The sequence below is a fragment of the Agelaius tricolor genome, unplaced genomic scaffold (genome assembly GCF_023055355.1).
Source record: "Agelaius tricolor isolate 1412-34295 unplaced genomic scaffold, bAgeTri1.0.p SCAF_42, whole genome shotgun sequence".
In the NCBI taxonomy this organism is placed as follows: domain Eukaryota; kingdom Metazoa; phylum Chordata; class Aves; order Passeriformes; family Icteridae; genus Agelaius; species Agelaius tricolor.
The window spans coordinates 2,846,918-2,856,767 of NW_027269302.1; the positions used below are offsets into that span (position 1 = coordinate 2,846,918).

General features: G+C 53.4%; 1 protein-coding gene across 1 annotated transcript in view; it reads left to right on the plus strand.

The window, feature by feature from the left end:
* The window catches only part of LOC139603913 (zinc finger protein 3-like), a 255,596-nt gene extending 246,503 nt beyond the window's left edge, over positions 1-9,093 (plus strand). Inside the window, exon 2 of the mRNA XM_071454923.1 lies at positions 7,773-9,093. Coding sequence (XP_071311024.1) covers positions 7,869-8,588 — 720 coding nt within the window. The 5' untranslated portion in view covers positions 7,773-7,868 and the 3' untranslated portion in view covers positions 8,589-9,093. The remainder of the gene's footprint in view (positions 1-7,772) is intronic.
* The last annotated feature ends 757 nt before the right edge of the window (positions 9,094-9,850 follow it).

Below are 9,850 nucleotides of genomic sequence, written 5' to 3' on the forward strand. Positions count from 1 at the left end.
CCCTGGGGAATGTACTCCTGGCTCCATCCATACTGACTGCACAGTCACTCCTGGCATTGCCACAGCTTGCTTTGTCCAAGTGTGGGTGGCTGTGGCTTTTGTGTCCCAAAGGGGACAGTCCTCCACTTCATAGCTGTGTTTTCTTCACTGAGTGGATTATTTGCTTCACTCCTGAGGTGAAAACCAGCGTGCATACCAAACAGGCAAAATTGGTTTGGGGAATAAAATCAGGGAATGATGGGGTGGAAAACTGGCAAAAATAGGCAGAAAACTGGCCTGGCGGTATCAATGTAATTCTTAGGGCTAAGAACCAGCAAGTGACAAACAGGTGCCGTTTTTCTGGGATAAAAGGATCCGTGCCACTTCAAATAGCATAAAAAACTTGCCTGTGGCTGGGTCTCCATGGGCTGTGCCTCTCTCCCTTGAAGCCATCCATGTGGGAGTGTGACAGCACCAAGGGCAGTCCCAGGTGTCCCTGTGCCTCGTGTCACTGTCCTTGGCGGGCCAGCTGTCCCCTTTGTGGCCTGGCATGTGGCACGGGGGGCTCAGAGCCCGGCAGGGCTGCGCAGCCGGAGCAGCAGGGCTCCCACCGCCCCGTCCCGCAACGCTTTGTCCTTGGCTGCCGCTCTCGGTGCGCGGACAAAGACCTACGAGCCAACAGGAATCATCCTTTGGAGTCTGCACTGACAGCATGGAGAAACACTGATGGGATCATTTAATAAAATCCACACTGTTTCCTTGGGGAAGCTGAATAAACAGCGCTATCAGGAGCTGCCCCAGCCAGCCCTTGAAGGCCAGCAGTGCGTGCTGCTGGGATCGTGCTCCTTGCAAGCGGAGGGAGGCAGGGAGCTGGATCCAAGGGCTCATTAATCAAACGGGAGTTTGCCTCTGCTTTGGCCCACATGGAAGCCGGGATGCTGCACAAACACACCCTTCCCTTTGGCCGTGAGCTGGCCACCTCCTCAGGCCAGCTGCAGGTGAGGGATGCACAGAGGAATGTGTGACGCCTCTTGTTTGCATTCCCCCTCACATCCAGGGAGGAGCCCGGGTCCCTCTGGGGCTGGTCCTGGCTGAGAATCCCCCTTGCTGCTCTTTCTGTGGAGAGCAGCTCAGTTAATCCGTGCCAGCTTCTTCTCCTCCTGCCCACTGTTGTCTGGGGACTGCCAACCCCCCGTCCCTGCTTGACACGTTTGGAGTAAGGCTGGGTGTGGACGTGTTCATGGAATCACAGAATCCCCAAATGGTTCAGGCTGGAAAGGATCTTAAAGCTCATCCAGTCCCACCCCCTGCCACAGGACACCTTCCAGCATCCCAGATTGCTCCAAGCCCATCCAGCCTGGCATGGAACATTTCCAGGGATGGGGCAGCCACAACATCCACACCCACAAATATTAATGAATGTTGGACTGGAGCCAGCACCTAAATCCATTCCTCCTTTATTAAGCTGATCCTAAGATGCATTATGATCCAGGGGAATCAAGGAGTTCTCAATGCCTACCCTTGTATCTCTATTATGTCACTGGGAATTTCAGTGTTTGTTTAAAAACTTTTCTCAGATAAGGTGTGAAGCCTGAGATCACTTTCAAGACTCAAAATTTTGCTCTCAAGAAAATTAGCTTTTAAAAAATGCTGTGGTTTGAGCCAGTGTCACAGTTTCAGGGAGTTTCAGGTGAGGAGTCCACAGCCCCATCAGTGCCAAGCCTTCCCTTCTAAGAACATCTTCCCCCCCTTTTCCTCCCTTCCCACCTTAAAGAAGAAGCTGAGGAAGCTGGAGCCAGTGCTGCTGTTGCCATCACTGCTTCTGAAATTTCCTTGGCAAGTGTGGCTTTTCTCCCATTTCTGTCCCTGCTGACTTCATCCTTTCAGCCTCTCTCCTACTTCTGGAGGTCTTGGTGGGCTCCATCCTCCAAAACCTCAACTGGCCTTTTAGGAAATCTAACATTTCTTCCTGTGAGTCCTCTGTTGAAAGCTTGTGGCCATTGCACCTTTCAGTGAGGCCAAAAACCTCAATTTATATCACTTCAACTTACTTCTGACTCCCACAATTAGTTAATCTTGCATTGATGACTGCCCATTCTGAATCATGGGTCTGGTGCTGGGACATTCAGTGCATTCAGACCAAGGGGTCTCCTGACTTTCCTTAGTCTTTGGGTTTGGACTCTGTCCTGGTGCAGTTTTCATCAGATTTGGACCAGAGGGTGCTGGACACTGGAACAGACTCCCCAGGGAATGGTCCCAGCCCCTGTGAATTCAAGGAATGTTTGGACAAGGCTCTCAGACCTGTGGTGGGATGTCCTGCGCAGGGCCATGAGTCAGACTCATGATCCCTGTGAGTCCCTTCCAGCTCAGGATATTCTTGGATTGGTTGGAGTCAGTCATGGATATGGACAAGACACCTCAGGGTGGATCCCTTTCTCTGCTCTCTGCTATTCTGCTCTTTCCTGGCAATCTCCAAGAAAATTGCTCTGCACTAATCTTTTTTTATCAATTGCAGCAGCTTGCTGGGCTTTCTTCTAAATCTTCCAGATGTCTTTGATCAGCCATGCAAAACACTTTTCATTTTCTCCTGAACTTTGCTTTTCTCTTGAATAAAAAGTGCAGCCAGACTTGCCTAAGAGGTTTTCTTGAGGCAGTACCACTTTCCTTTCTATCTTATGGACCGTGTTTTGCCTTTTAATTTCACCAACGTGACACCTTGGTTGGACAGGGCCAGGTGATTTCCTCATTTGGATCCAGTGGGGCTGGGATTTCCAGCCCTAAACTCCTTGGACTCTGGCACCAAAAATCGATCATAACATCACACAGCAGCTTCTCCCTTTTAAACTTTCTCTGAAATAACCAAAACAGCTCTTAAAATTCCTTTCGCTTACAGCTTACACTGTGGCATGAGTGTCTCATGTCTCGCGACCCCTCCCGAGACCCCTCTTAGGACCCATCCGCAGCCCCCAGGTCCCCCCACAATGCCCCAGGACCCCTCCCCAGACCCCCCCAAACCCCCGGACCCCTCCCCAAAGCCCCCCCAGACCCCCCGGACCCTCCCCCGCCCCCCCCCCGATCCCCTCTCAGGCCCCTCCCGCTCCTGTCCCGAGCCCGGGGGGTCCCGGTGGCGGCGGGGAAGGGGGCGCCGCTTCCGGCTCGCCTCTGATTGGCTGGGACGGGCGAGGGGGAGGCGGGCCTTGCTGAGGGGATCCGCGTCGTGATTGGTTAGTTCAGGGATGTGCAGCCCGATGATTGGTTGGTTCGGGGCAGGGCGCGCCGCTTTTGCTGGGAGCCCGCACACGCGGTGGAGGCGCGAGATTCTGAGGGAGAGCGGAGCTGAGGTGGGGCCAGGGGCAAACTGGGGGGGTTTGGGGCGGGTCTGAGGGGAAATTGGGGATTTTTGGGGGCATCGACGGGAAACACGAGGGTGTGCGGTGGGTTTGGGGGGAATGAGGGGGTCTGAGGGGGCTTTGGTGGGTCTGAGGGGGCTTTAGGGAGCTTTGGGGGGAGCTTGAGAGCGTCTGGAGCGTTCTCAGGTGGGTTTAGGGGAACTGAGAGGAATTGGGAGAGTCTGAGGGGATTTTGGGGGATTGCGAGAGGATCTGGGCCGTTCTGAGGTGGGTCTGGGGAATTTCAAGGAGTCTGAGGCGATTTCATGAGGTTTGGGGGGATTGAGGCGTCTGAGGGGGATTTCGGGCAGTCTGATGGATTTGGGGGCGTCTCAGGTGGGTCTGGGGTGAATTCTGGGGAGAACTGGGGGGGTTGAGGGTCCTGGGGAGGTTTTTGGGGTCCTGGGGAGGGTTTGGGGGTCCAGAGAGGTTCTGGGCCAACACTGGGGGAGCTCTGCGGGGTTGGGCGTTCCTGGAGGGGTCCTGGGGGAGATTTGGGGGTCCCGGGGGGTCCCAGGCCCACCCTGAACCGGGGTCTGGGGGTTTCGGGGGGAGGGGGCACAGCAGGGGTTCCCCCCCCCCCCCCGGTTTTTGGGGGGTCTCCCATGGTGCCCCCTCCCCAAAAAGCTCCCAGGGCCCCCTGAAGTGGCTCCTGTTCCACCGGCCGGTGCCCTCTCATCCAGGACGGCCCCACTGAGTCTGGGGGGATTTGTGGGGATTTTGGGGTTCTGAGACGGGTTTTGGGGATTTGGGGGTGGCTTTTTTGGGCTTTGGGGGATTTTGTTTGGAGTTTGGGGGGAAATATTGGGGTTTTTGGGGCAAATTATTTGGTTTTGGGATGGTTATGTGATTTTGGGGGGTTTTGTTGATCTGGGGGATTTTGGATTTTTGGTGTTTTGTTGGAGTTGTGGGGGCTTTTGGGGGGAGATTTATTGAAAATTTAGTGAGTTTTTTTAAATTTTGGTGAGTTCCACTGGGATGTTTGGAGATTCCCTGGGGTTTTTGAGGGTTTTCTTGTAATTTTTGAGGATTTGTGGGGTTTTTGTGGAATTTTAGGGGGGCTTTGGGGCAGTCCCTGGGTGTGGGGAAGGGCTGAGAGGCACCAAAATCTCCTTAAAAGCCCCAAAAGTCCCAATAAAACCCACTAAATCCTTTTAAATCTCTCAAACTCCCTTTAGAACACTCTAGAATCCCAATAAAAGCCCATAAAATCCTTTGGAATGCCAAAAACCCCAAAACTCCTGATTAAACTCTGCAAATCCCCCAAAGATGTCCCCAAATCTACAAAAAGTACCACAAAATCTCCCCCAAGATCCAAAGAAATCCTGGCAACACCCAAACCCCCCCAAATCCCACCAAAAATCCCCAAAACCCCAAATCCCCAATGAATCCCTCTGAATGCCACCACAATTCCAATAAAATGCCCCAAAATCTCCTAAAAATCCCAATAAAACCCCAGGAATTTCTGAGAATCCCAAAAAATCCCAACAAAATCCCAGTAAAATCCCCAAAATTCAAAAAGAGCCACAAGAAAATTCAATAAACTCCCAACCACCCCCAGAGAAACTCCCCCTCAAAATGCCAAGAAAATCCCCCAAAATCCAAACCCCCCAAAATCCACAAAACCAGCCACTCCCAGTCAATCCCAGTGTGATTCCAGTCGCTCTCAATGAGATCCCAGTGTAACCCAGCATGGACTCAGCTGCTCTCACTGGGATCCCAGTGTGATCCCAGTTGCTCCCAGCATAATTCCAGATGTTCCCAGCTCCTCCCATGATGATCCCAGTTGCCCCAAGAATAGTCCCAGTCCCTCCCAGCAGGGTCCCAGTGGTGCCCAGTTGCCTCCAGGGTAGATTCAGTTTCCCCCAGCATCGTCCCAGTTGCTCCCAGCATGATCCCAGCTGTTCCCAGTGTGGTTCCAGTGCCCCCAGGATGGTTAGAGACACTCCCAGTATGTTTCAGTTACCTCAGAATGATCCCAGTCTTTCCCAGTTCCTCCCAGTTTCCTCTGGCATCATCCCAGTTTCCATCTGTTGCTCAAAGGGTGGCCCCAGTTGCTCCCAGGATGATCCCAGTTGCCCCAGTTGTAGTCTCAGTCCTCTCAGCATGGTTCCAGCACCTTCCAGCCGATCCCAGTTGCTCCCAGTGGGTCACATTTTCCTCCCAACATGGGCCCAGTAGCTCCCAGTAAGCCCCAGTCGGGTTCCATTCACATCCAGTATAATCCCAGTATGAGTGTAGCCACTCCCAGTATGATCCCAGTCCCTTGCAGTCTAATCCCAGTTGCTCCCAGTCACTCCCAGTCTGATGCCAGTGCCCCCAGAGTGATCCCAGTTGCTCCCAGCATGGGCCCAGCTGTTCCCAGTGTGCTTCCATCACTCCCCTATGGTTACAGACACTCCCAGTATAGTCCCAGTTGGACCCAGGTGCCCCTGCTCTAGTCCCAGTCACTCCCCATATGATCCCAGTCCCTCCCAGCATGGTCCCACTCCCTCCCAGTTGCCCCCAGTGTGGTCCCAGTTCTCCCCAGCATGGTCCCAGTTGTTCCCAGTGTGGTTCCAGTGCCCCAAGTATGGTTCCAGACACTCCCAGTATATCCCAGTTGCACCCAGCATATCTGTAGTCATTCCCAGGCACTGCCAGTGGCCCCAGTAAGGTGTCAGTTATCCCAGTATGATCCCCCAGTCATGCCCAGTATATCCCAGTTGCCCCCAGCATGCATCCCGTCCCTCCCAGTTCCTCCAGGTTGCTTGCAGCATCATCCCAGTTTCCCTCAGTTGCTCCCAGTAGCCCAAAGTGTGATCCCAGTCGCTCCCTTTCAACCCCAATATGATCCCAGTAAGCTCCAGTTTGATCCCAGTCACATGCCAGCCCTGCCAGTGTGGTCCCAGTATAATCCCAGTTGCTTCCAATCTCTCCCAGTATGGTCCCAGCTGCCTCCAGCGTGGCTCCAGTTGCTTCCTAGATCAGCCCAGTCAGTCCCAGTATGATGCCATTTGCTGCCAGCGTGCTCCCAGTTGCTCCCAGTCAGGCCCAGTCTGGGGGATGAGGTGCAGGGTGTGCTCCCAGTCCCTCTCAGATCCTCCCAGTATTAGTCCAGTCCCTCCCAGTATGATCCAAATAGGAGCCCAGTGTGCTCCCATTCCCTGCCAGTCTGAACCAGTTGTGCTCCACATGGTTCCAGTTTCTCTCTTTCACCCTCACTTTTGTTCCAGTCACTCCCAGCATCTCCCAGTGTAGCCCAGTTCCCTCCAGCATCTTTCCAGTTCCTTCCAGTATGATCCCATTTGCTCCCAAGCACTCCCAGTCAGCCTCAGTGTAGTGGCACTCACTGCCAGAATGATCCCAGTCAGCTCCAGCATGATCCCAGTTCACCCCAGCATAAGCGCCACAGTTTCCAATCACCCAGTTCCTCCCAGTTGCTCCTACCATGATCCCAGTTGCTCACAGCTACTCCCAGTCACCCTCAGCATAGTCCCAGTCACTCCCAGTATATCCCCTTTGCCCCTAACAGGCTCTCAATTGCCTCCTGCAGACTCCTGCTCACTCCCAGTATGATTCCACTCTCCATCAGTGTGATCACAATCTGCCCTGGTATGGCAGTATAATCCCAGTATGATCCCAGTCTGATGTCAGTACAAAGCCAGTACAGCCCCAGTCAGTCCCAGTACGATCCCAGTGCAGCCCAGTCCCTGGCAGTGCTGCCACTGCTGGGATCCCCCAGGTCTGTGTGCGTTCCCCCCTGGCGCATGTGCCGAGAGGAGCCCCAAGGGCTGGCAGGGGCCAGGCAGGGTCCCCAGCAAGGCCCAGTTTGGATGTGCAGCCCCCAGTTTGCCCAGTTTACCTCTCCTTTGGCCCGGGCCGGGTTCCCCCCGCCCGCAGCGGCTGGGAGCAGCCGAGAGCCCCGCGCTGCCCATGCCGACCTGGCCCGGCTCCATCGCCGCTCCTGCCGCGGGCTGCGAGGGCTGCGGGAACGGGGCAACCGAGGGATGGGTTTTTGGGGGGATGTTTGGAGCATGAAGAAGTCCAAGGCTGAGCGGAAAAGGCCCCTCGGGGGGACATCGGGGGGTGGCGGTGGCGGCTGCCGGCAGAGGCAGCCTGGAGGAGCAGAGCCCTGTGTGCCCCAGGAGGCCAAAGTGGGGAGGCCAGAGAGGGGGGAGCGCCGCCATTGGCGGGAGCCTCAAGAGCCTGGAGAGGGGCAGGGGGGACTCCTTGGAGCCGCTGCAGCGCAGAGCAGAGAATGAGGGGAGAAGGGAGCCCGGGAGCCCAAAGAGCCCTGGCATCCCGAAATGGGGAGAGCCAAGAGGGGGCAGTGCGTCCCCAGAGACGGCCTGGGGGGATCTCGTTGCCCTTGCCTGTGGCACGGAGGCAAATCCCATGCTGTCCTTGTCCTTCCTCGCCCAGAGCAGGAGCTGAGCATGGAGAGCAGGGAGGACAAATGCCCACAGCAGAACCTGGTGGCAGAGGCCGTTTTGAGCGGCTCCACGGCGCAGGAAGCCAATGGGGAGGAAAAGGCCCGGAGATGCCGCACGAGGAGGGGCTGCAAACGCAGATGGCGGGGATGTGAGGGGGAAAGAGGCAGCCTGGGCCGGGAAGGCGGCCGGAGATGGAGCCAGAGCTCGGAGCTGCCGGGAGAAGCCGCACACGTGCGTGGAGTGTGGGAAGAGCTTCAGGTGGAACTCTGACCTGACCGTGCACCAGAGGATCCACACTGGGGAACGGCCCTACGAGTGTGGGGAGTGTGGGAAGAGCTTCAGCTGCAGCTCCCACCTGATCAGGCACCAGAGGTCCCACACTGGGGAGAGGCCCTATGAGTGCTCCAAGTGTGGGAAGAGCTTTCAGACCAGCTCCAGTCTCCTCCTGCACTATCAGAGTCACACAGAGGAGAGGCCCTTCCAATGCCCCGACTGTGGGAAGGGATTCAAGCACAACTCCACCCTCGTCAGGCACCGGCGCATTCACACAGGGGAGAGGCCCTACGAGTGTGATAAATGCAGGAAGAGGTTTCAGACCAGCTCCAATCTCCTCCTGCACTATCGGATTCACACAGATGAGAGGCCATTCCGCTGCCCAGACTGCGGGAAGGGATTCAGGCAGAACTCCACCCTCGTCACCCACTGGCGCATCCACACAGGGGAGAGGCCCTATGAGTGTCCTCAGTGTGGGAAAAGCTTCTCCAGGAGCTCTCACTTGACCCAACACCAATGGAGGCACCGGTAAGGGAAGCCCTGCGAGTGCCCCGAGTGCGGGAAGAGCTTCGTGCGCTGCTGCAGCTCCATCCCCCACTGGAGGAGGCACTTTGGGCACAGCCCTGGTCACTCACATTCCCTGTGATCCATGTTGGGAACACTCCTGGCTGCTTGTCCTTTGGTTTGGCCTGAATTTTTTTCTCTTCTCCATCTCTCTCTACTCCAAAAGCCAAGAGGGATCGATCTGTCACCTCAAAACCACTTTAATTCCACTGAAAATAACTGAATTTTAACCCAAAAAGGCTCAATCCTACCTGAAATTCCTTGTTCCCTCCTCAAAAAAACTCAGTCCCATGCCAAACTCTCCATTCCACAGCCACCAGGGTGAGATGGGGTTGGAAGGAGATTGGGAGAAGTGGGATCCCAATTTGAAGCAATGGGATGGGGATTGTGTGGGATGTATTTGATAGCAAATAAAACTTTCAGAGTTACTGATTTCTGTCCCATTTATTTTCATTCAATTCTGTTTGTAGAGTGCCACCTTCTCAGCTGATTCAATTCCTATAAAAATCCCATTTTTTAAATCATCTAACCCAAACAATCCGAAAACCAATATTGAAATAAAACCACCCACACATAATTAATTTTTTAAAAATAATTTTAATTTTTCAAGAGTACTTAAGGATGTTATTAAAGTTTAATTGTTTGGTTGAAATGTCTGAGAAATTATAGTGGTGTTTGGTTTTGTGTTTAGTATATTTGTAATATGAATTGTTTAACTAGAAGGTGTTAGATTGATTGTTATTTTCTTTAGATTTTTTTAATCTAAAAAAATTAGTCATCGAGTTAAAATTTTCAAAAGGTATTTCTTGATATATAATTTGTTTATTTATATGCATTGGTAATATTATAGTAATACTTATTTTTGGTTTGAGTTAAATCATAGTTGGAGTATTGTAAAGAAGTGTTGATTTTTTTTTATTATAATTTATTTAATTTCAATTATTTTTTCTTTGTTTATAATTTTATTGCAATTTGTTGAGGGGTTAGGAAGGAAGTTCAAGGGCAGGAACATTTTTTCCTTGCTGGGAACTGGAATTCCAGACCCTGGGAGTGTGTGCAGGACCCCACAGACTGGGATCAAATACGGACTGGGATCAAATATGGGCTTGGATCCTTTGGATTGGGGCTGCACAGGCTGGGACCATATGGATCAGGACCACACAGACTGGGATCAATTGGACTGGGATCAAATATGGGCTGGGACTGTTTTTTAAAGTAACTTTGTTCTAT